The following is a 26689-nucleotide window of genomic DNA, read 5'->3' as shown; positions in this document are numbered from 1 at the left end:
CTCAGAATGCATTCATGGTTCAGCGTAAGGGTTACAGTTGCAATGTCAGACCTGGTTTCCCACATTTAAGATGAAAAGGGAACATACCTCAAGAATTTCTGAGATCTGGAATGCCAGTCACTGCACATTTCCCTCATTAAAATAATTACTATCATTTCGAACAACACCCACTGGTAAAAGGTAAGCAGGCCATAAAGCAATTGCAGCTCTTAAAACAACATTTAGCATGTGTCAAAAGAAGACACAAGAAATCCTGTAGCCTTTCAACTGGCGCTTTTAAAAACCTTCAGCATAACAATGATTTTACAGGCATAACACAGCATTAATCCCTAACAGCCTCATGGAGAAAGCTCTGAAATCTGTACTGAGGAATCAGTACACTTGGGTGCCTTGCCTGTACTGCCTCTACACTGATGCACACAACATGGGAACAAACAGGAGGGAGTTAGAAGTCTGTGTGCAGTTTCTGGACTACAACCTCATTGGGATAATGGAGACACAGTGGGATAGCTCACAGGACTGCCGTGCTACCATGGACACACAAAGGTTGTTTAGTAAGGACAAGTTGGCAAGGTGAGGATGTGAGTTGTCTTTTATGTGAAAGAACAGCTGGAATTTGTGGAGTTCTGCCTTGGGACAGCTCAGGAGATGGTCAATAGCTCCGAAGTTAAGATTAACAGGCATACCAGCAAGGGTACTACTGTAGTGGTATATACTACTATGTGCTATAGAGCTGCAGTAGTAGTCTACTGTATGTAGTAGTACATGCTATGGAGTTCCTAATTAGGAAGGAGCAGATGATGCCTTCTTCAGACAACTGGAAGAAGACTCATGTTCACAGGCCATACTCCTTACGGTGGAAATTCTAGCCACTGTGGTGTCTTCTGTGTGGAACAACAATGCAATCTAGGGCTCAAGCAATCTAGAATTCTACAGTGCCTTGATAATAATTTCCCAAGGTGATCATGAAGCCAAGGAAAGAAAGAGCCCTGCCTGACCCGGTATGTACAAATAATGAAGAATTGGCTGTGCATGTGAAAGTTGCTGGCAACCTTGGCTGAAGTTTGGTTGTAGACAAGTCAGTAATAGTGTCCTCTCCTTAACCTGAAATATTTTGTTAATAAACAAGAGAACAAGTTTCTTGAGATCCAATATTCAGCAAAGAGCTACTGCAGTATTTATTCTGTTTCTGAAGAGAGGAGCTGCAAGAATGGAAAAAGCTAAGTTTTGTTCTATGCAAAACACACATTGAGGAATACCTTTCAATAACCCAATACTCTGGAAATACAAACTACCCATCAGTAAGCTAGCTAACTATGCCAACCATTAAAAACAGCCATATGGTGCAAAGTGTTATACTTTCAGCTCATACCATTGCAGCTACAAAGCCTAAACAGAAAAGCCAAAGGCTACTCCAACTAGAAGGCAAGGAATAAGCACTTCATGAAAGCACATTTGAAATATGAGCTGATACTTACACTGTGACAACAATGGTGCTACCAAATAATACTGGAGGATTTTTATTTCCTAGTACTAGTGGATAGAAAAAAAATGTTATCTATAAGCCAGTCACCTTTTGTAAAGAAGTGCTATTAGCACTTGAAGGGAAATATGTGAAATGTTTAAAATATGAGAAAAAGTTTAAACATGGAAAAGTATTAGTGGTGTAGAATGAAATGGAACATACACTGGTGTGGCTGCTTATACTATACCAACTTTTCCTTGTGACCTTTTAAACAAATTACAGAATAAAGAATGGAGTTTTTCATCTACTGATACACAGCAGAAAATGGAATGCTAGCAGTGCTTATTTTATCTAATTTGCACATTAAGCTGGTTGAGCAATACATGCATTTGAATATATATATGTTTTAAAAAATATTTTTTTTTCATTCAAATATAAGGTATTTCGAATCTTATATTGTCTTAAAAGGAAGCAAAGTCACAAAGCAACACATACCTGATATACCCTGAGACTCTTTCTGTAGATCACAGTACCACAGTCTGTTCACTGGATCACAGCCTTCTCTGATGGACAGCAAGACATACCGACCATCATCTGACACCTGTAAGAAGTTACAGAAAAATCAAAGACAATTCATCTTCTGGAAAAAAGAAGTCCAACTCAAAAAGTAAGTTCACACATGCAGAAAAATCTAGTGCTCCTATTAAATGAACATTGCAAGCTACAACCACATTATAAACTATCTGATGAAGATACTTGGTTTGCTTTTGCACATGCATGTGGTACACATAACAGAATTTCTGAAATGATGTCTGCTAGGACAGAAAGTCATCAATTAATCCTTTTTGCTACTCAGGCTTTGCAAACATACCACATTTCTTGACAAAGTTTTTGAAAGTGCAAGTCCAACGAAGAAAGGAAAAAAGTAACAAGAAGTCATCAACTTAAAGTTTCCCTCTCCTGACTGAGCTGTTTTGAGCATATTCCAAAATTACCAAATTTTGATGTTTTATTAACAGAGCTGATAGAGAAGGCTGTTTACTGTCCACATTCTTATGTGACCATATCTAATGGAAATTTAAACTCCCAGTCACGAAATACAAATCGGGGTTCTGGAAATTTTCCACTTGGCACTATACACAGCTTCAAAACAATTCTTACATTGTAATTACTTCTCAGATATATTTCAGTTTCTATTTGTAACATTTGTCATGCAAAATATCTGCAGAATGAGTTGCGCAAAATAAATTTCAGAAGAATTAGGTTCTAATTGTACAGCTATTCCAACAGATCCACAATTTTAAAGACACAAGAAAGGTACCTAGAACAGAAACAAATCTGTGTACGAAAGTTAACAAAAAAACCCCAACAACCAGACACTCCCTGAAACAAAAACAATCCCTAAATGAGTGTTTCCAAATCGTATTTTTACAAGCATTTTGTTAAGAACTAATTATACCACAAAAAAGTCCATACAGTCAAAAGCTCACAAGACAAGTAGAAAAGAACATCTATGATTCCTACGGTAGCCAAAAAACACTCCATTGTATGAAATAGCAAAGACATTTTTAACAGGGCAGCCTGCAAAATTGAGATATTTTGCCTTCTCCTTCCTAGAAACAAGTATATCCAGAAATGGAAACCAAGATTACGTGATCTTTCTTGAAAGATACATCTTCAGTGGTTTTAGGTAAGCAATAATTGCAGGTGTAAATTTTAATTAAGAAAATGATTGCAATATGCTGCTTAAACATCTGTCCATACTTGTGAAAGCACCAAGTTCCCTTCACTTTCTCACCAACTGAAAAAACCTAACAAATAATTTCAAGTTGTATACAAAAATACAGATTTCAATTAAACTCAAAGAGTGTGACACACAAAACTCTTTTAGTCACGGTCAGAACCCACATAAATTTTTTCTCTCAGTGAGTAAAACAGTTAAGAGAAGACTGATAACTTTACCCACGAAAGAAGAGAGATGTGCAAATTTCTGATGTTATTACAAGGGCCATTCAGAATCTCTGATAACAGTGAATCTGAGTACATCCAATTTTTTCTTCCATATTCCCAGCTGGACTAGTTAAGAGTTGACAGCAGTTTATGTTTAATTTGAAGTAAGAACTCCCAAAGCATCTTGCTGGTGGGATACCAGCAATGTGTGTCTCTATCATTAAAGCTATTCTTATACCAATGAGTTCTACAACTCCAAGGAATGTGACAGAAACAGGACAAGACAGTTGACTGCAGCACGCTAAAATGTTCAGTATTATACTGCAGATTTAGACATCCATATTGCAAAGTTACAGTTTGATGAGCAATCCCGGCAGCAGCATCAGCTTATGCAGTCTCCACCTCTAGCTCTTCCTACTGCTGTTGTTGCTTGTGTCCATGCTAGTTCATTCCCCATGTAATGCCGGTACAAGCATTCACCATTTGTGAACTAAGACAGTTCAGGGAACTGATTCAACTAAAAAAATGGTATGTTAAAAATTTTAAAAAATTAACCGTCCAAGAAACAGGAAAGAAAAAAGAATCCAGAGGAAAAAAACACCCAAACAAACAAAACAAAGAGTCCAGGAGGGGAAGGAGAAAGAAAAAGGAAAAAACTTCAAAAATCCACAATAAAAAAAGAAGAATAAAAGAAGGCCCTCTGCCAGATTAGTATCTCAATCAGTTCACTGTTCAGTTGCACAAATGGCCAAGCTAACACACAGCACCAAACAGCTGGAAACATGAATAACGGGCAGAGATTGCTCAAGGCAGCTCAGACTGCATCACTGCTGAATGTGTAATCACAGCCCAAATGCCACTGACCCTACACTGTAAACAGACGAGTATGGGTTTCAGGATGGCAAAAGGAAATAGGATTTACCAACTATCATTTGGATTATACTGCTACTCATCTTCATGAGCTGAGCTGCAATCCCTGCTCTTGGCTCGCAAATTTACAAACTGACATTTCATACTAGTAACCTCACTCAAATCTCAGAATGCATTCATGGTTCAGCGTAAGGGTTACAGTTGCAATGTCAGACCTGGTTTCCCACATTTAAGATGAAAAGGGAACATATCTCAAGAATTTCTGAGATCTGGAATGCCAGTCACTGCACATTTCCCTCATTAAAATAATTACTATCATTTCGAACAATACCCACTGGTAAAAGGTAAGCAGGCCATAAAGCAATTGCAGCTCTTAAAACAACATTTAGTATGTGCCAAAGAGGACACAAGAAATCCTGTAGCCTTTCAACTGGAGCTTTTAAAAACCTTCAGCCTAACAATGATTTTACAGGCATAACACAGCATTAATCCCTAACTCAGCACCAGTAAAGGAAGGATTATTTCAAAGAGCCGAAGTTGGTATAGAGCTTTTAGTTTCAGTACTACTGTCATTCAGTCAGTTGGCAATGTTGAGTTTGTTAGATCTGCTATTTCTTAAAACATCAGTTGTGACCATCATTACACCACAAACATTTACAACAGTATCACTAAGATACTCCCAAGTACTATTTTATCTAGTTTTCCAAGCATTAAAACCTTTAAATTCTCCTTTAAAGGAGAGTTTTGGTTTATAGTGGAGAGTTTACTGTGGGTTGTTTTTTTGCCTAGTGATTTCATTACAATGTTACCTGTTCTCTCCATTTTGATGAACAGTAACCACTGCTAAGACAAACATTGAGAGAAGAAGTGGTTTACCTGTAACTTCAATATATCAATGAACACCAAAATAAGAAAAATTATTTGAAGTCTAATTAGTAAAAAGAATCTTCGAACCACTTAAATCCTGTCATTTGTTACAAAATACAACTAATTCAGTATATGAGCCATATAAGGAAAGGGTTATGAGGATCCACAGTAAAACCAAAATATTTTGTCTAGCAGCAGCAGCAGATTTCAGACCAAAAATTCATACATAATTGAAAAAGCAACAACAAAAAAGAATGAACACGAGAAAGCTGTTGGGTTTTTAGACTTCCTGGCTTTATGTATCACTCAGCTAAAATGTCAATATGAGAAATATTAGAGTGCTCTACTTTCAAGTCACGTGCATACCACCAGTGAATATTAATGCAAGTTCTGTGAACACTACCTGGACAGTCACCACTGCCAGATTCAGGCTAAGGAAGAGCTCTCTATATTTAGTTCACAAATAGGGGCCCTTAGAGTACGTCATATTCTATTAAGGCAACTATATACACACATCATTCCTTTACAGATAATAAATTAAAAGTCTTACTACCTTCTCTCTTTTTTGTTATCAAGGTGGAAAAAGTCTAATCACTGCATAATTTGTTTCTGCATAACAAGGTACTAAAAATAAAATAAATAAAATTCAGTTATTAGATCCTATGCCTGTGTTGAGAAAAAGAAACTCCCTTCTTAACTGCAGACATTAACACTATGGTAATCTACAATGTGATCTGCATCTGCAGTTTTTTCACAAACTATGCTCTTCATGCACTGATGCTCTTTGCATATGAAACTGAGCAATTGTCATTGCTATCTAATGCATTTCCAATGAAGCACAGCAAATGAATCACCTACCAAAAAAGAAAAAAAATCAAAGTTCACAAACGTCAAGACAGAATCAAAGCTTTCTAACAGAGCTAAAAGGTCAAATTACTAACTGCAATGTATCCAGCCATGAAAGATCAGATCATCCAGAAAAAGAAAGATGTGTGGCAATAAAGATGCAACCGTGCAATACATTGGCATTAATAACCAGGAACTAAAATCTCATTGCATCAATCAGTTGGATTTTAACACTGCTACAATTTTCACTATATGCTATGGTTGTAACAGCTTAAAACCACCCAGAGTGACTGAATAGAATTTTTTTAAAAAAGGATTTATTTAGGAATGTACCTAGTCACCACAATAAAAGAAATTCATGACAGCAGTTACTCCCTTTACTTTAGATATGTGCTGCACGAAGACTTTTGCATAACATCACTGACCCTGGATATGACCCCACTAAGAAAAATTTACATGCAAGAAACCTTTCATTTGCTGCAGAAATTACCTCTTGTTATTTATGAGTATTTTTAAGCTTTCTATCAGATGAACAAAGGAAAATGTTAAGCACAAAAATCCACAAAGCACGTGCGTTCTACAGAAAAAAAAATTACTGTAAAATTTGCTGAAACATTTGGCAAGTAAAGAGCAATTACAGTGTCTGAACAGCTTCAAGTGTTCTACTATCACAGATGTGCACATATGCCTGTGCCACAAAGATCTGCCTGCATGATGACAAAGAACCCCCACAGTAATCTCCCAGCCATTCAAATTCCACTTTTATTATCTCACTTTTTATTAGAAAGATCAAAGCTAATTTCTTTCCTAGAACAGGAAACCCTTTGGTAAAGAGTTGTGGGATTTTGTGGGTTTTTTAATGGGGGTTGTGGGGTGTGGTACTGGTTTGTTGTTTTTTAATGAAGGGAAGATCAAGCTACGTTCTGACATTATCTTTGTAGTGGTACCAGAAAGTCACTGAAGCTTGCAAATATCTCCTATCACATTTTATGTTCTCACAGTCTTTTGAAACACTGAGGATTGGGGCACGAACTCCTTCCCACAAAGCAACCTCTTGGGACTGCCGGCACAATCCAAGCCACCTGAAGCTGCTACTCTCAGGCTGTAAAAGGTGTTGTTTTCTTTTCTGTTCGCAGTATATCAGTTTCAGGACCAACCAGATTTCAGAAGCCCTAATGATGGGTGATCACAGGAATGCATCATTTCAGGATGAGGTCCAACATTCTGAGGCACGCGCCGGTCACATTTTATGCAGGACGTGGACACGGCTACATGCAAGCAACATTCTGATGTGTTCTATCCACCCACTCCTCAGGTTAAACAACTTGCTCTAGGCATTAACTCAAATCCCTTATTCCAGCTAGATTTTTACTTTTGGATTTTAGATACAATGTGCTGGTACATAGAGCACTTATATCCTTTTGAGCCTCTGCTAATTTTGAGGTTGAAGGAGCCCTACCAAAGCCAGAGAACAGCCTAGATCATCATGCTTATGACTATTACAATTCCAACAGAACACCAGGTAGCCTTGTTCCAAAGAAGAACACAGCAATACCTACACACATATTTACATGCATTCTCTTTCCTAAGTCTAGCACAGAATAAAATCAGTAGCCTTCAGGGGTGACAAACATCACTCATAATTTTTACTGTGGCTTTCAGGTTGTTTTTGAGCAAGGAAAGCACCAAAGCATCTGCAAGCTGGCTATGTAAGAGTTATCAGCTCCCATAGTTCTGTGTGCAGCCATGATTTACCTGCCTCTTTCTTAAGAGTAAAATTCTCTGGTCTTACTGCCAGGGCTGTAGGAAGATATTCATACTAGGCTTCTATTCAAGATTCATATTTGACTAGGAGAGTGTAAGGCTCTAGAAAAATTCCCACAGCTCTGTTTTACCCAACCATGTGTCTCACTTGAACGAACTGAATGGCTTCAGCCCTTCCCCTCTATGCTGCTCATTGCTTCTGTGTTGCTGCAGTGAAAACACTATAGCCAGCACACATCTAGCACAGCCTACTCCTCTGTGCTCTGAATTTCATGTGCAAGATCACCTCCCTGGTTTAGAACCACTGATTTTAACTAACAGCTCTAAATATAAAACCAAGAATTAAAAAAAAAAAAAATTTGTCAATTCAGAGACAGTGCACAGTGTTTGTTAGAAAACATGAAAAACTGTACTTATTTTACTGCTGGCAGAATTGGGATAGGAGGACTCCCCTCACCCACTCCTTTCTGTTTACTTTCCTGATGGTACCACAGGGACTTCTTGCACTACCAACTGTGAAAGACCGTTATATAACTTCTTGTTTAACTTCGAGAATAACAGTCTGTCTGTGAAAGAGAGATATGCTCAGTCAGTCTGGAGAATAAGCAAGAAAATGCTACTTAAACAGAGAAGCATGGGAAGCTCCTGTTTTCTGAGTACCTATGACATAGCCAAGGTTTTAAAAATCTTCATCCCAGACTGCCCTCTGCTGGGCTGTTATTCAACTAAATTCTATCCCTGCCCTTCACAACTCTCCCACTATCCTAGAATCTATACCAGAAATGCATACGCTTTTTTCTAGACTAATGAAAAGATTTGATAGTGTCTTTTTCCAAACTTGCATATCTGACTAACAATAAACAGATTTTTTTCCTCACAAACAATTCATTCAAGCAAAGAGCTGGAAATGCATCTATATTTCTCTGCCAACACCATTTTCAGCACCACAGATTTTGCTTAAATCGAGCATAGTTGGGGCTGGTGTTGAATATGTAATAAGGAAAAGAACCCTGAAGCTATTTGCTTGCATATTGTCTTGTAAATATATTAAGCTAACAAAATTTTATACAACCCTCTTATGTCCTTATGAATGACCTAGTTTCCCATCTCCACTGAGAATACACACCACTCCGACTCCCTACAGCACACCTGAGATCATTTTTACTGAAGCATCATGGTAATATTATTAATTTTGTAGTCTCTGAAGGATCTCCTTGTCAGGTGCTTTTCACTTGCAAGTGAGGTATTTCTCTTCCTTGACCTTGGTTGCAAGACCTGCAAATTCTGTCCAAACCTAGGTATGAAAGTTCAACTCTCCCCCCACCAGAGAGAAAGGTTTGGTACTTGAGACTACAACACCCACACCCTAATTCAACTGTTTTCACTGATGCTTGTGCAAAACATAATGTCTCTACCTAATGGGACCAGCAAAGCTGGTAAAACAAAAACATTTTTTTTATTCATCTGACAGGAATGCATTAAAGCATGCATTTTCTAACATGATGAGCTGTGCAAAGTTGCATTTTAAAATCTATAGCAGCATTTTAGCACCAAGGAAGTATATTCAGGACAGCACCAAATAGCTGTATAATTTGATTTTGACTAATGATACTTTAATTTTTCTCCCATTACTTTGTGGTCTTCCACTTTCTTAAACACTTAGAAAAACTGACCAGAAAACTTGTTGAAATGGCCCGAGAAGAAGATTTTTGACCCACTGTACAAGGATGAAACCACATTTTGCAATTGCACTGTTTTGGGTTTTGTTGGTTTTTTTTTTAAATTGCAGAATATTTTTCTCCTGACCATTAAAAAGCATTTTTTCATTAGCATCAGTACAACAAAGCCATGTGTTACAGCTGGAGCTCACAGCACAACCCCAGAATATCAGCTGTTTTAAAGTATTCTCATTTAGAAAAGTTACTGATTATTTACAGAGGTGAATATCTGCTTTTCTACTCCTCTCGAAAATAACATTTCTTCTTAAATACTAAGATCTCTGGAAGTTTATGTCTGCTAGAGGTCACAAAACCCACCACAAGCAGCCATACCCATGCTGTAATATAAATTTGTTAAACAATAACCCACAGTAGGGAGGGGTTTCTCTATGCACTGTCCTCCCCATTTCCACAACAGTACTGGGGCTGTTCCAACTCCAGTGGTTTCAGAACTCATAGCTGTGCTACATTCCTTTACCCCCCTGTTCTGCAGCAAAAGTCCAATTAATCACACTGCAACAGTCCTTCCCCATGGAAAATGAATTTGCCTTCACAACATGTGTAGTTAGGTCATGATACTGAAAAGGAATAACAATAGTAAGTATCACTCGTGTGAATCAGGGGATACATCATTACAGGACATCTGTCACCAACAAAAAGCCCATTTATTTATTTTCGTAACTAGGGGAAAATAAGGATAACAATGTCCAAATTCCATTTTATTGCCAGTTAAAACCCAGAACTGGCTCATTTTTGAACAGTTAAAAAAAAAACCAACCCAAGTCCCATTTGCAAATTTTCAGCGATATTCAGGTCAGTTGTTAAAAATACGTTTCATGAATACATGAGATTGTGTAAATGAGGTTGTGGTTATTTGCAGAACCTACAATCTGATTCTACAATGCAGAATCAGGTAAGTCTGATTTGTTACAGAAATCTCAGTCTTAACACAGCTGGGAAGCCCTTCACATTCTCACCGTCTCATTTTAAATCCCACTGTTCAAATTCTTTGAAAGAACCTTTGTTTCTAGCAGCCTACAGCAAAGACACCCCTAACATTTTCATGGGTTAATGAGTTAAAAAGTGACATAAACTGAGGATCACATTTTTCAAATGAGGTTTTTACAGAGAAAAGTATTTGTAGGGACTGAGTACCCTAAACCAGGCTAAAAGCTTCATATTCATCAAAAGTGTCAGACAAAAAAAGAGACCAATACAGAAAGAAAATGTACTGATCAAGCATAGTAGGCAGGAGAGTCCAGAGTATTACAAGTAATCATCCACAGGAAAATGTCAGTTCTCTGATAAATGGAATGACCACCACTACATTCCAGCAGCACTTCAAAACAGTGCACTCCGCTGCACATTGCTAAATCTTATATGGGGAGAAAAACACATTATTACAAAAGGTTTACTGGGACTTTGCACTATATAGTAGTAGTTCAACAAAATAAGCTTAGGAAATCAACTCCATTTCCAATAACACAGTCTGTACCATATGTGTGCTGATAAACTTGTTGTAGGGAAATTTAAGAGTTCTCCAATTAAACAACACAATATTAACAGATTTTGACCTGTATATCTCCATTCCTCAGTTAAGCAGAACAGATATATTTATTTTTCAGGAAAGACATTGCAAAATTAAAAATAACCAAATAAATACATGGCAGGGAATATCCAGATTATTCTGACTATTAGAATAAGCTTTTTGCATAGGAACTAGAAGCTGGGGCTAAACACTGACCAAGAAGAAACAAGAACACATTGTCCATCAAATGATCTTCTCCGTCTTGGAATGCGTATCAGGTAGAATGACCTCAGTGAAGAAAAAGGGTATATGATTGCGCATTGCAGGCTGGAGGAGAGATTTAAAGCAAATTAGGCAGTCTTGTTCTCAGGAATTCTTAATTAATGATTCTTAGTTCAATTGTCAACTGCACAACACTAAAAAAAAAAAGTCCTCTTCTAACAAAATGTTTTCAAATTAATATCTGCTATCAATTGTTAGAATCTTAAAAACAGAACATGACAAAGTGCAGGACGTTTACCATACCTCAGCTCCACCCATCCATTTTGGTTCATCAGGAAATTCAGCACATAGTATATCTTCTGACTGGTTGGTTCCTAATACATGATAATACAGCTTTTGATGCAGATTAGTGGAGGTCTCAGTGCCTAGTGAAATGCAGATATTTAAATCATTAAGTTCTCAAAAAAATTCAACAATCATATGAAACCCTTAGAAACTTCTGTATCCCTTTGTATATAACAGAGAAATCCAGAAGGGAGAACTAAGAATGGTTCCGAGCTACAACCATTCCCCTCCAAACAAACACCCTTGTACAGAACAAGATAAAACTTCATGCTGGAAACCTGTTTAAACAGTAACCCTTTCCTTTTATTGTTACTAATACCTTTTTCAAATATGAAGATTTATCATTTCAAGCTTTGCTTCCTAGAAATAAAAGCAATCAAAGCGAAGAAGAAAAACAAGAATCCCTGCCACCCTCTAATACCATTTTCATTTCCATTTCACCCAGAGCAACTAAGGGGAGATTTATGCTAATTAACATTCCTAGAAACCCTCATACTTCCATTTGCTGAAAATATAAAAGTGATGTATTTTAAAGCACTGCATGAGGTGCCACTTACTATATAATTTATTTTTTTTAAATTTCATTCTTGCAAGATTTTCCTACACTTGAGCTTTTGAACTGCAAACAGGAAGTTGAAACTCAACAAAACAAGGTTGGTATCTATCTTGCAAGTCTGGCAAAATTACAGGCTTCAAAAACAAATAGAGGCAAAATTCAGGTGCTCTCCAGTTTAACAAAGAGCACATCTCCAAAAGAAACTTTCCAGTAGCTCTGCCTTATAATAAAAGCTGCTAAATTCCCTCCCCACTGATGCTCCCCCACAATTTATTTCACTTTGTGCGGTGCCCCTTGAATTTTACTAACATAAACATTTCGTTTTGCTTTGCTGGGAACCACACATGAATTAATGTGGTTGAACAACAAAAACCTTATGCCTCACACTGCTATTCCTCAGGTCAATCTTCCAAAGCAGTTTATCTATGCCCACACAAATGCATAAGGGGAAAGATCTAAGTAAGCTGCCACCAGACACCAAATTCTAGCCAACATCACCAACAATATGGAACCTAAGTAAATCACTCCAGAGAAAAAGAAAAGGAGCAGCAAACTTCCATGAGAAAATGAGGAGCAGGCAGGCAAGAAGTGACTCATAGTAACTGAAAAAGCAAAAGTGATTTTGCTTCCACATAGCATGCAATTAGAACAGTCATACCTACCATCACTTTTTCCATCTTGTTTCGGGTAGGAGTTATAGAACATGCCTTTTCCATCATGGGTCCATGCCATGCAACTGAATTTAACTCTCTCCAGTGTATCTGGGAGTTCCTCAGGACCTTCTACTTTCATAAACTTGATGGTAATCCAATCAGAGCCACTAGAACTCAGGCCATATGCAAAGTATTCACCATCTTCACTGAATGCATAACCTAGGAAACGGGAACCAAACAAAATGAAGAGATACTAAATTGGGATACTAGTTAAAGAAAATGTTCACCAAACACTAAGAGAAGGTTTATTTTCTAAAAATCAGTGCAAGATACTACAACTGGTATCATCCTGGATTCACACCACTTTTCCAGTCTCTGTGGACTTCTCAGTTAATTCACAGATCCAAGTTTAGGTGCAGATTCTCAGTAAGTGTACCCATGTTCAGTAACATAACTTATGCTCAACATCTGAATTATGGTTTGAATCATATTTCTTCTACTTTCTTGAGCTTGGCAGGAAGAGCTAGAAATGAAATGAAAATGAACACAGGTAGAGAACTTGAGTGAAATTTTAGGAGAGAAACAGTACCAAAGAAACTAACAGAGATGCAAGCTATGTATACTGAAATAGTTTAAGTACCACTTTAAAAATGGAGTCACTGAAAACCTGACCCTTTAAAACCCTGAAAACTGAAGTAACTGGGAAACTTTGCCACTAGCATGCAAATGGTTAATTACTAGTATTCTCAGCTAAGACATGTGATATGTATTTCACTTTATCCAAACAGTGATGGAAGAGTTTCCATTGTAGTTGATAAAGATCAAATTCATGCTTGCAAATCAAGTCAGGTTACAAGACTGAATAACCACGGGCCTGTACAGACCTGAAAGTATCTACCAAAAAACAACCTAAGAAAAAGTCGCATTTCACAGACATGACAGTTTTGCACCACTGTGTCACACCAATATATTCTCTCCCATAAGAACGTAAGAGTGGCCATTCTGATTCAGAACACAACTCCACCAAGCTGTCCTCAGGAGTCACCACAATGTGATGCCTACACAAATAAGCACAACCATATGGAATGGTTTGGGTCGGAAGGGATCTTAAAGATCATCTAGTTCCTACTTTCCTGCTGTAGACAGGGACACCTTCCACTAGACAAAGGTTGCTCAAAGCTCTGTCCCACGTAGCCTTGAGCACTTTCAGGGATGGGACATCCACAACTTTTCCAGGCAACCTGTACCAGCACCTCACCACCTTCACAACAAGGAATTTTTTCATAATATCCTATCTAAACCTATTCTCTTTCAGTTTAAAACCATTCCCCCTTGTCCTATCACCACACGCCCTTGTAAAAAGCCCCTATCCAGCTTTCTTGTAGGCCCCCTTTAGGTACAGGAGAGCTACTACGGGGTTGGTCATTCCACAGCCTTCTCTTTTCCAGGCTGAACAATCTCAACTATGTCAGCCCCTTGTCACAGGTGAGATGCTCCAGCCCTTTAATCTTTTCATGGCCTCCTCTGAATTCCCTCCAACAGGTCCATGTCCTTCCCACAGTGGGGGCCCAGATTTGGATGCAGCACTCCAGGCAGAGCCCAGTGGAGTGGCAGAATCCTGTCCCTTGCCCTGCTGGCCACACTGCTTTGGATGGCAGCCCAAGATTAAATCAGCTTTCTGGGCTGCAAGTTGACATTGCTGGCTCATGTCCGGCTCTCATCCACCAGGACCCCCCCGAGTCCTTGTTAGCCAGAATGCTCTCAATCTCTTCATTCTCCAGCCTGTGCTGATACTGTGCAATGCAAGGACAAGAATAAAATGCAGGAATAAATGCAAGAACAATACAAGCACATCTAATGTATCCCTCAAATATTCTTATCACCTCCAATCATTTTTAATTTAGTAGACCCCTTTTTCCAAGCTGTAGTTGGCTAATACTCCTGAATGCTTCCCTCCTCCTTGATTATGTCCAGCTTCACTTTTTCCACCACCACCATCCATTGGTAAGGAGTTCTACAGATCTACTTCTTGCAGCACAAACCATTACCTTCTTCTGTTTGCTTGGGACCTGTCTCCCACTGCTTTCATTTGATACTTGCTCATTCTTGTAATAGAAAAATGACTAATCAACCCTTAGTCTGTCTCTCCATCCTATCGCATGCCTCAAATGATTCTGCAGACCTCTAATATCCTTGCTAAACTGTCCTTTTTCTAAGCTGATTAATCCAGGCACACTCAGGTTTTCCTTTGATTGTTCCTACTGCCCTCCTCCTATCTGTATTTCAGAGCCCCTTTTGAGCTGAGGAGACTGAGACTTGATTTAGTGCTCAGTGGTAAACTCCTGGGTTGCTAATATAATGGTGTCTCATGTTTTGTTCTCTATTTCACAGGATCACAGAATCATTAGGGTTGGAAAAGACCTCCAAGATCATAGTGTTCAACCTTTGACTGATCACCACCTTGTCAACTAAATCACAGCATTGAGTGCCACATTGAGTTGTTTCTTGAACACTTCCAGGGAGAAATTTCTTTCTGATGAATAAATTGGTATTTGATGTACTTGACGGGTTTCTACCAAGAACCAAGCTGACATTTTCATGGAATTAGGTATTACACTCCAAGCATGGTTCCCAAGAGGTCATCCTGAGGCTCAAGAGTTCACTTCCATCCATTCCTCCATAAATGAGGTTAGGATTGTTTGTCCCCTGTGCATCACTTAATTTACCTGCACAGAGACTTTAACCTGTTAATTTATTGCCCACTTATTATTATTAAGGTCTTCCTGCAACTCTTCAGTCATTCTTCAGCCAGGAGTAACTTTGTACTGTCACCAAACTCTGTTACCTCACTGCTCACTCCTTTTTCTAGTATCTTCAGGATGTGAATGTTGCAAATCCTAGCATAGTCCCTGACAGGATTTTACTGGTGACTTCCACTTGACAGCCCATCAGTTCTTCCTTTCCCTTCTGTTAAATCAATTATTAATCAACACCAGGAGCTTTTCCTCTTGTTACACAGCTGTTGGTTTTCCAAGTGCATTTGGATGCAGACTGTGCCATAAGACTTCTAGAAATACACGGAGATTATATGAATGCAATATACACAGATTAAGGCAGGACTTCTCCATTAAAAAAGCCATCTTGATTCTTTGCAACTCGGTCACTTTTAGAGAAACATTCACTAATTCTGTCCTCTGTTTTTATTAACTGTCCTTAAACAGAGCACTTTTAGGTCCAAGAGTCTGCTTCTACAGATGAGCAACTAGGGAGTGTGAAAATGGACAGCTAAGAGAAGTTGCAGCCCTAGTGAACGCAAACAATTTTGTGATCACAGATCACCACATCACCACAGATCCTCTCAATTGTGTTCCTTCAGTCTCTAACTCATTGGCTTGTGTTAAAAATGCAAAATACAATTTTAAGAGAACAAATCAATATAAATACATAAACCTTTTTCCTTGCTGTGGACAGCCTCAACAACTGCTCATACTTCATTGGAAACTTGTTACAGAGTTGTGAAAAAAAGCACTGGGAAACCAAAGCAAGTTAATCGTGGAAAAAATGTAGATTTATAAGTGTTCTTCTGAAACACCATATAAATCCACATGGGGCTATTGTAATTACTTTGATTAAATGTTCAACTTCTGCTGAAGACTCAGACTTAGTCAGCAGAAACTGCTGTCTCACTAACCTCGTAAGGCCACAGTGCCATCATCAGAAAGCTTATTCGGATCAAGAAAAACTTTGGCATCGGCATCCAAGGAGTCTTGTACATATAAAACTCGCTGATTCTGAAGCCCTGTATTGTAGAAGTGAAAGTACCTAAAAGAACACAGGAGGGAAAAATTAAGTAGGAAGAACTCTGATTTTCAATTAGGCAAGCACAAAAAACTTGTATGAGGTTGTTATGAAGTGAATAAAAGACAGATGAATAGGTTAGGGGAAACACAAGTAGGAGTCATGGCTAGGATGCATCCCAAATATCCTTTAAAAATAAAAGCTGCATTTGCCACAGTGCATTTCAAAGAATTCTAAGTATATTATAAACTCCACATAACTGTCTATGTTAAACATATCTAGCAGCTGCAGCATTTCTCTGTTACAAGTACTGGCACAGGTTCCCATCCCTTATGTTCTCAGCTTTGCCATTCATACAGCTGCTTTCAATTCATACTGAGTGACAGACTTATGTTCAAATGAAACAGAACCAAAACTGTTTAAATGTCCCTACAAATGCGTGTTTCAAAAAGTTGTAGGAACAGACAATTAAAGAGTTGTCTTTAGCGAGTGATACTCTTCACATCCTAAGACACTACAGAGCTCAAAGAAATTAACAGCCATATTCCTAGAACTTGACTACACAAACACAACTGTAATGCCTGGGTTTTTTCATGCTGAAGACCAACACATTGTGTCTTTCAATAATCGGAAGGTCTAAGAGATGCAATTAAGTCCCTTTACTCCCTTTTTTCTAGAAGCTTGCTAGTGTTTCTAAAAGAAGTCACACTAAATTCAGTAGCAGCTGCAGTCTCCAGACCTTGGGTAAGACACAGAAACACCATCTCTTCAGCCACAGAATTAAAACAGGGATATGAGTAGGTTAGGCACTGGAATATAGCAGGATTTCTCTGTTCCTAAGAAAACAGATCTTTTTACATCAGATGCTTTAAGTCCTCCAAATGATTCTTCCCACATACCCTGCAGCTACAGGGACAGTTTTTCACAAGGGAATTCCTACTGCTTTTCACTGGCTATGACTAAACAAAAAAAGCCAACCAGCTGCTCAAAGAATGACCAATGTAAGAGCAGTGTTCTAGCAAATATGTGGAACAGAACACACATGATGGGTGCATGCTGTTTTCAGACTACATGCCTTTAGCAATACTGACAGTGACTAAGCCTTTCTTAAAGGAACTCCTCAAAGCATTACTTTTGCAACAATTATTCTACAAAATTGTCTGAGTTCTGATAAACTCATAAATTCTTCTTCTTATTAAAAAAAAAGAAAACAAAAGAAGAAGATAATATGATTGGGAACTGGAGAGAGTGAAGTACCTGGTGCCCTGCATCACACAACCACACACGTTAACATTGACTTAGTTTTCTTACTTCCCAACTATAAAGAAATAAATACAAGTATAATTTATAGTTCATTTCCCTAATTAGTAGTTGCTTCTGTCTTGTTTCACATTTATCACCACCACCAAAGACATTCCTCACATACCTTTTTCCTTTCTTGAAGTGGCAGCTGTACTTAGGATAATCATAGAGTTCAGTCATTCGTTCCTTGAACAGTCCTCTGACAGGACACTGCTCGAGGAAGGGTACTGTGAGCTTGTTCTGAGCCTCCACAAATGCCTGAAAAAAAAAATCAAAAATTGATTCTCAAGCAGAAATGCCTATTTTCTACAGAAAACATTTTCAGAAGCAATGCATCACAGATGTCTTCCTCCCATATAGATTATGCAGTGTCACACGTGAAAAATCCTATGTGCTACTTGCATTATGCCACAATTCTTTAATAAGACTCAACTTATATCTTCAATGACTCTCCAGGGCATACACTCAGGTGTGCCAAAAGAGAAGACAATCCTGCCTTTCCCCCTAAAAAAACCCAAAACCTCAAAACAAAATCCCAACAACCAAAGAAATCCTAAACAAACAAAAACCAAAGCACACCAAAACCCCCAAAACTAAAGTAACAACCTCCAAAAGCACATCATGCTTTTAAAAAGTCTCATTTTTCCTTAAATTACAAATATTGCCCACATCCTTAAATTACAAATATTGCCCACAGACCGTATTATTATTTCAGGAGCTGGGAAGAGCTTTAAGACGACACAAAATGTCATGTGCATCATCTGTTCATATTAACATAACACACAGAATTAGTTGCAGTCAGTAGTTCATGAGAAGCCCAAACAACTGTTCACAGATCAGTTCTTAGGAAAAAAATACTAATCTCTGGAAACTTTAGGAAGTCAGGTTTCTTTAAAACACTCCAGCTCCCTGTCACAAACACATAATGACAGTGATCAAAACCATTACCACTCCAGCTGTTTGTTGCAGGCACAGAAAATCTGGTGCTCTGTTGGTGTTTCATCACCCCTATTTATAGCATGGTACATTAACACAAAATTAATACCTAAGCATCTTAAGGTGAATCACAGCTGCTAACAAACAGACGTGCAGACTTTTCTGTCTCTACAATGAGGCAGGTAGGACAGGACACCGTGTGTGTGGCTGTAACTCACAGCCAAATGTTGCAGGGTCACCTTAGACTCCAGCCTCTTTCCTCCAGCACAAAATCCTGTCCACTCATCCCCTGCTTACACGGGGCACTTTCCCAGAAGAGGTTTGAAAGAGTGTACTGTTTCTACCTGTCCTGAGTCTGTCAGAGGGCCATCAGACCAAGACATTGTAACATCTGGGTTACACTTCATTGCAGGGTGTGACCCATAGGAACAGCAGGGCCACAATCCACATGGCACAACTTGCGTTTCACAGATCTTGAGAAAAGCTAGCTGCTGTACAGGCAGAGAACCTGGCACACACTTACCAGCTGCTATCAGTATTTAATCACTATTAATTCTTCAGGTGAAGAATTAATATGTGCACAGCACATCCCAGTGATACATCACGAAGCCTCCACATTGTATCGCTATAACCGTACCCCCATCGGATGCTGAAAGAACCAAATCAAATCCACCCAAGAATTATATGTATCTGAATTAGTTTTCTCTAAATGAAAGCACATAAATTTCAAAGAACATATACACAAAACTAAGGACTGTGGATTCCACACAAATAAACTGACTCCCAGTCCTGTGACATTTTCTGAGAAACAATGGCTTATAAAAACATGTGTAAGACCATCCAGTGTACTGGATGGCCAAAAACACTTTCCAGTTACATGTAGGGAACAGAAACTAGCATACATCTTTGTTTCATCCACCAATAACATGGCTAAAATGACATAATTGCTGCAAGGGTATACTGGAACTGTGTGCTACTCTCTTTTAACTGCACAGACACATCTTACCGCATCTGCTTTCGTTAGTCATATTCAAAGAAGAAACACAGACTTTTCCTTAGAAGCATTTGTTACCCAAGAGCATGCTCACAGACTAATTATTACACTCACAAATGCATCACTAGTAATTTTGCTTTTACAAGAACTTAATATACTATTTTTCTCATTCCAAATAGTATGCACCAAAGATTCCAAGATCATTTGTAAAAGGAATGCCACAACTGTACAAAAAAGGAGCAAGGAATTACAGATTTTTCACAGAATTTTACGGAGAATACAGTCCAATTTGGAAACTTTCTGTTTCCACACTTTTGAGCATGAGGTCGCACTCACATTTAAAATGCAATACATAATTGAAATATTGCTCTAGATAAAGTACAGGAACATATGTCAGCAGAAACTCTCACAGTAAACAACTCCATCCACCACACTGACCTAAACAGATGCCACCCAGGCTACAGGACGAACAGTAACTGTATGCCTCCATGAACCTAGAGAGAACTATTTTTATTGTACCTGTGGCTATCTGCATCTGACAATGTATCATAAGCCTTGAACCAGGACAGACTTTGCTAGCAGAAGAAAGGACAGAATAAGGGTCCAAGTAAGACAATTTCTTACGGCTGTTTTAGAAAAGAAGGCAATAAAAGCAAAACAATTTCTAAAGCATTGTACTAAGAGTAAAGATGGTCTTGAGGCTGAAGTGTCTGGCCATTAAGTAGGCCAACTGTTATTCTATAAAAATAGTCAAACTAAATTTCATCTAAGAAACACATGCCACAAATTCTTTTCAACCACGCTTTTTTACCTTTCTACATTCAACTAATCTACTCTATCAAGGTAATTATTCCACTGACAGCATACTTTCCAAGAAAAATCCTCAGAATAGAGAAACTGTTTTAACATGACCAGTCTTTGCTATTACTCTGCAAAGCATTTACAGAACATATACATATATATATATACACATATTCAGTCAAGAGTAGTGCAGCTCCTACAAGAGAGCACATACCTTTCCTACACATTACAAAAAAAAGTTATCAGAGTTCTTGTGACTTGCCCCTGAGCATTAATTTTTTCAGTGTTTAACAGAGGAATATTGAAAGTGCAATTGGGAAATTTATCAAAACATGAACAAAACACTGGTCTATTATAACTACAAATGCATTCAATTGTAGATTTGAGAATTTCAGTTCTAGTCCTAATTCAAATACACACATGCTCAGAATAGTACAACCCAGCCCCACATGATCCCTGCTTTTTCATGACTTGTCCATCCCTTATGTCTGGAACAAGCTCAGCATGACTGCCTACACTGTCAGTGAGTTAAGGCACTGTATATGACTGACACAGCAGCAAAAGGCTTTGCTGTAGTCTAAAAACGAGCTTATTTCCCACAAAGTGTTAAAACACACCAAGAAGTTGAAAGACCAACAAAGACAAAGCCAAGACAACAGTGAAAGTGTGGTGTTGCAGTTGTGGCCTATGTCATTACCGCAAGTGTTTCACCAGCATAGCACATTTCAGCTGTGCCTGGGATGTTTCCTCAACCTGTCGTAGAAGTCAACGGCCAAACAGCAGCAGAGTATGAACTCACATTCTGCATTTCCTTTCCCCAAAGTGAGAGAGGAACTTCCCCACCTGACCAAGAATTCATTTTTATTTACGTATCTGGAGGAGAAAGTTTGCTTATAGCTGCCATTAACTGCTCCAACCAAGCACACATACGAGAAGAAAAAGAGGTTCAGAAAAGCACATAGATTGTGAACATGGAGGTGCATACTTCTTGAACAACAGCTTTTCCACAAGAGATTGAGGATATGACTTAATGCTTAGCTTTATCAGCCCTAAGAATGTGCACTGGACCTGCCCAGCTACTTGCACATTTCAAACCCCTTCTTTTTTGTAGCAGATAAATGCATAGCATACATAATAAGATCATCTTTGTGACCTGGCAGGAAAATCTCTAGATATATTTGACTTTCACCTAATTAAAAGTAGACTGTGGGTGGCTGGAAAAGGAAAGATCCCATTCTCGGACCATCTTAGATCCAACTATCATTTGGTCTTGGGATGGCCTAGACTAGGCATGTATGTCAATAAAAGACTAATTCACAAAAGTGTTCCCTCCCAGGACATCACCTTGTGATGGTTCTACCCATGCAAGGGAGGGATATTCACATTAGTGCAAGAAGGAGAGAGAAGGCAGAGAGAAACCACACAACCACTTGACTTAATGGAAACCTGCAAACAATAGCAGATCAGGTACAGCACCATCTGTACTCTACTTACACTGCAAAAATACCTGATTTAGCCAATTACAAAAAAATGTTCTTCTACCCTTCTATGTTCACTTGTTTGTAAACTGCTAGCTATCAAGAGTCTACACAATCATTTGGACTAGTCACAGAAAATAAATACAATTTTTTTAAACTCATAGCTGTTGTGGGTACTTTCCTTCATCCCAGTCCCTTCAGCTCTACAGTGGACATCAGGTGAAACCACCACGGACATTTCAGAGTTAAAACCAACCTCACATACCTTTGCTTCTTTCTCCATGCTTAGCAAACTATGTTCCACTGACTCAATACAGAAACTAAGTGAAGCCTACTCATTTATCTTCTGTGAGCACACCAATGTTTGACATGTCTATTCCTGCTACACCTAGAGAAGCAGAATTTCAATGTATTTGTGTATCTATTTGACAGCATTTTTTTCTGACTTCTATGAAAGAGGTAAACCAGAAAAACACTTTAATTCCTTTAGTTCAGTAACTCCTGAAACTTTGGAATATGATATACTTGCATACTTACTTACACAGGAACTCTATCCACTCCTTTTGTCACATTGCAATTCTGCACTGCAAAATTCTGCTAAGGTGAGTGCTTTTTCCAGTGTAGGCAAGTAAGATGTGACGACCTTCATTCCACCAATATAACAATTGTGTCTGGGCTGCTGGACTTTTGCGAGGTTGTTATAATTCCCTACTCCTTATTCTGCCTCCTATACAAATAGCAAGCTTTAGAGAATGTGGTACATTATTCTCCAATTGTTCTCACCCAAGCTGTTCACAGTATGTGGCTACAGTATTGAATATAGGGACACAAGAAATCAGGTCTTTGCATTTTTCTCAATCCCTGATCTTTCACAGGATCCCAAGAAACACTTCAATAGGTGTCCGTAAGGCATGTCTAAAACAGAGACATATCCATACCTCCCACACATACATTCCTCTCAGTCTGGCACAAAATTATCCTGTGTTTACTTCTCCCAACTTTCTAAATAGCTCATTTTCAATAATAACGTCCACTGCAGTTTTTCACTAAAACCCGATGCCAAATCAACCTTTTTAAATACATGAGTATTCATACATGCTAACAGATTTGTAAGTAAGGAAACAGCTCCTAACTGCACACATTTTATCTTGCTCTTAACAGTTACTGTAAGCTCTATTTGACCAACATCAAGCTCATGAAAATGTATAGGGTAAGCACTCTTGCAGAAGAACCTAGAAGGAATCTCACTAATGTAAAGCCACATTGTTAGATATTTTTGAACTGAGATCATACCCTTCATCAACTTCCTGATACAATCATGCATAAAAGGTAGAAGCAAGTGTTTTGGATCTGGAACTACAATTATCACTAAGTTGGTAGCCAGTGCAGAGAAAACTTCCTTCACACTGTCAGTTATTGCTTTCTGGCCATCATCCCTGCAACTCCCTACGCCATGAATATCAGAGGAACTGGCTCACAGTCATCATTCTTCATGATTCTCTGTCAGTGAAGGACCAGTTCCAGCAGCGCATTCTCGCTATACCAGACTGCAGGCTAAAAACACTGCAACACCTGCCTTCTGTAATAAAAGACACAAACAAAACCCAACTTTGGGGAGGTTGTTAAGCCTCAGGAAGCTATGGAGCCTGACCATGGGTGATAACACTCTCCCCTGGAGAAAGGAGAAAGCAGCCCCTGGGCTTCAGAGTTGTGGTAAGCCCCCTAGGGAAGAAATCTTAGGAGTATGCTCTCTCCCATAAGGTGTGTTCCCCCTTCATAAAGTTTGATCAGTACCAGGTTAATTGATTGTACCTCATTGGTTCTTCCCCTCCTTCCTCCTCTTTACCCCAGTTCATTGGTCTGATTTCAATCCTTACCTTGGTTGGTGCACTCTTCAATCCCTAACCCAACTGGCAAAGTTGTGTAACCCTGCACCTGACTCCCCTGTATAAAAATCCCAACTTTTCCTGGCTCTCTGGGTCTTCTTGTCCCCAGATCCCCCTGAGGAATAAAGCTCCTGGAGAACCCCACCAGAAGGCTCCATCCTGTTCTTCCGTGTCACCCAAACAGAGCTGCTTTCACAAGAGAGTTAAACCGCTCCAGCAGTTTGGACATGCCTATGCCCCTCAGGATGTCCTTTTCAGGATGCCGCCAAGAAAGGTCACGGCACACCTAACCACCGGCAAGCGGCTACAACATAACTTCAGGAGGAAAATGTTTCTGGCTTTGCCTTTAGAAAGGAGTAAAAATGCACCCACACACTTTGTCAGTTTTTGAAGAAAGCAAGTCCAAGTTTTTCTTCTACCACTTCCTAACTATTTTAGTATGGGAATTTTAGATGTACTTAGGACAGTGGACAAAGCACCCTAAAACTTTAATGTTTCTCTTCAGTAAGACACCGCCACCTTGAGCATTCAAAATGGCCAAGAAAAGTGGGTGCAAGATAAGCACAAGTTTAGTTTTAAAAATTCTGTAATCTAAGTTATAGCAAGTGTTCCAGACTTTAATAAAACCATAGAATCGTTTGGGTAGGAAAGGACCTTAAAGATCATTTAGTTCAATGCCCCTACCATGGGCTGGAACATTTGCCAGTAAACCAGGTTGCTCAAAGCCCCATTCAAGCTTTTCCCCATTAAAATACAGGGACAAAACAATGGCATTGCTGTTGGTGCCATGAGATGTCACATGAACTACACTTTCGTTCACTATGCAAGTTTTCAAAAAATATTGGCAGGTTCTTCAAAAGCAGAGAACCAATGCACCTGGTTTACAAAAGAGAACCGTGTGAAAACAGCCATTCTCATGCAAAGAAAGGTTACCTTGGTCTGTTCGCTATCGGGATCTTCAAGCCAGCAGTACGGATCGCTGATTTTACATCCATGGTAATCCGACACCTGAATTTATAAAAACCAGTAATTTTAAAAAAAGGAATGCACACAAGTAAACTCTATCCAAGAAAGCATGATAGCACAACGAAGGGCATTTGGAATTTCACAAAAGCATACAGTGCTAAGTAGCAAAGAGAGAACCAACACACTGCTCCCAGGTGAGTTACTAGTACAACCATTCTTTGGTGATGGCACCACAGCACCTGCGTAGCTCTCAGAAAAAAACAAAGAGCACCAGAGAAATGGAGAAACGCACATAAATCCCTTCCACAAGACAGACTAGTAAACAAAAATGAAACCCCACTAACCAAACCAAGACCCTTAAGGTTTTCAAGCCAAATTATAAAACTCGATTACTGGACGTAGCCAAAATATGGTTCCTGGTTACACGAACAGTCTCTGGTTTGGCCCTCCCTACTACTGCTGCCCACAAATATGGGCATAATGTATACATATAAAAATCAAAAATTAAAAAAGATCAAAAGCCCATCCCCAAAACAACAAACAAGCAAAACAAATAAACCACAAAGATTAATCCATGTGGTTGAATTTACCTGCTTTTTTCCTCCAGAACACAAAAAAAGACTAGATACCTGCGACTAGGGCTTGCACAGTTCAGCCTTTCAGTCAACTAGGAAAGTAAATACTTCAGGATGTTTTCCAGCTTTGGCTCATACCAGCAAACAGTTTGGTTTAAATGCAATGCAAATCCTTCCTGGTCGATGCACAGTCCACAGTGCTTTGAGGAAGGGAAAGAAAATCGAACCCATCTTAGCCAAACTTACACTGTAATCCCTTGAGTATCCAGACACGGTGGAAACACAGGGACATGGGGCTATATTACAGATGTACCATCCTATATAAACAGCCTATTTGTTCCTCTGCTGAGGCTGCTGCAGCCCGGCGGAGGCCTGGGTTTCCCTGACACACGCACCGGTCCCGAAGCTCCGGGATGTGCCGTGCGGCCGCTGCTCCCGCACTCCCGCTCCTGCCGCCCGCCCAGGACCGGCTCCCGGCCCCGCACAGGCGGGACGTGCCCGGAGGCACCGGCGCAAGGGCCCGAATCCCGCCCTAACAAGTCCCCGGCAGCCGCCACGGCCCGCGGGCGTGACAAACCCGAGGCCCTCTGCACAGAGCACGCCGGGCTTTCGGCGGCCGCAGCCGAACAAAGCCCCGGGAGCCGAGGCGGCACCCCCGCCCCGAGGCGGCCCCGCGGCGGAGAGCGACGCGGGTGCCCCGCGGCCGGGCCCGGCGGCCGCCGCACACCGGGGTCTGTCCCAGCCAGCGCTGTACTCACGGCGGTCTCGTCGCGGTACACCTCGGGGTATTGGAAAGCCGGCATGACGAGCTGCGACGCAGAGCGGCGGGAAGCAGAGGAGGAGGAGGAGGAGGCAGAGGAGGAAGAGGAGGAGGCTAGGCGCGGAGGCGGCCGCGGGGCTGGGGCCGTGTTTGGGGCCGTGGCGGCAGCAGCCGGCAGCAGGCGCGCAGCGCGGCACAGGCGGAGCGCCGTCGCCGCCATGTGGCCGCCCCCTGCCAGCGCCGCCAGCGCAGCGCCCCCTGCCGCCTCCCGCCGCCCTTAGTCTCGGCTCGGCAGCGGGGCGGGGCGCCATGGCGGCGGCTGAGGGCCGGCCCTGCCGCCCCGGCCCGCCCCTGCGGCCCCGCCGCCCTCGGGCTCTGCTCTCCGCTCCTGGTCATCGTGCTCCGCCGG

At 40.0% G+C, this 26689-nt stretch overlaps 1 protein-coding gene across 1 annotated transcript in view; it reads right to left on the bottom strand.

Annotated features, from left to right (window-relative positions):
• PREP (prolyl endopeptidase) overlaps positions 1 to 26453 on the bottom strand; it is a 93548-nt gene extending 67095 nt beyond the window's left edge. The window contains exons 1-7 of the mRNA XM_066179482.1: positions 26279 to 26453; positions 24913 to 24987; positions 18009 to 18142; positions 16476 to 16606; positions 12794 to 13003; positions 11534 to 11655; positions 1961 to 2066 (exon numbers count right to left, since the gene is read on the bottom strand). Coding sequence (XP_066035579.1) covers positions 1961 to 2066; positions 11534 to 11655; positions 12794 to 13003; positions 16476 to 16606; positions 18009 to 18142; positions 24913 to 24987; positions 26279 to 26323 — 823 coding nt within the window. The 5' untranslated portion in view covers positions 26324 to 26453. The remainder of the gene's footprint in view (positions 1 to 1960; positions 2067 to 11533; positions 11656 to 12793; positions 13004 to 16475; positions 16607 to 18008; positions 18143 to 24912; positions 24988 to 26278) is intronic.
• Between the last annotated feature and the right edge of the window lie 236 nt (positions 26454 to 26689).

The sequence above is a fragment of the Chamaea fasciata genome, unplaced genomic scaffold, assembly GCF_029207755.1.
Source record: "Chamaea fasciata isolate MVZ Bird 193981 ecotype frontalis unplaced genomic scaffold, bChaFas1.0.hap1 SCAF_3, whole genome shotgun sequence".
NCBI classification, from domain to species: domain Eukaryota; kingdom Metazoa; phylum Chordata; class Aves; order Passeriformes; family Sylviidae; genus Chamaea; species Chamaea fasciata.
Note: the sequence above shows the minus strand (reverse complement) of the source record. Positions and strands in the feature narration are given on the sequence as shown.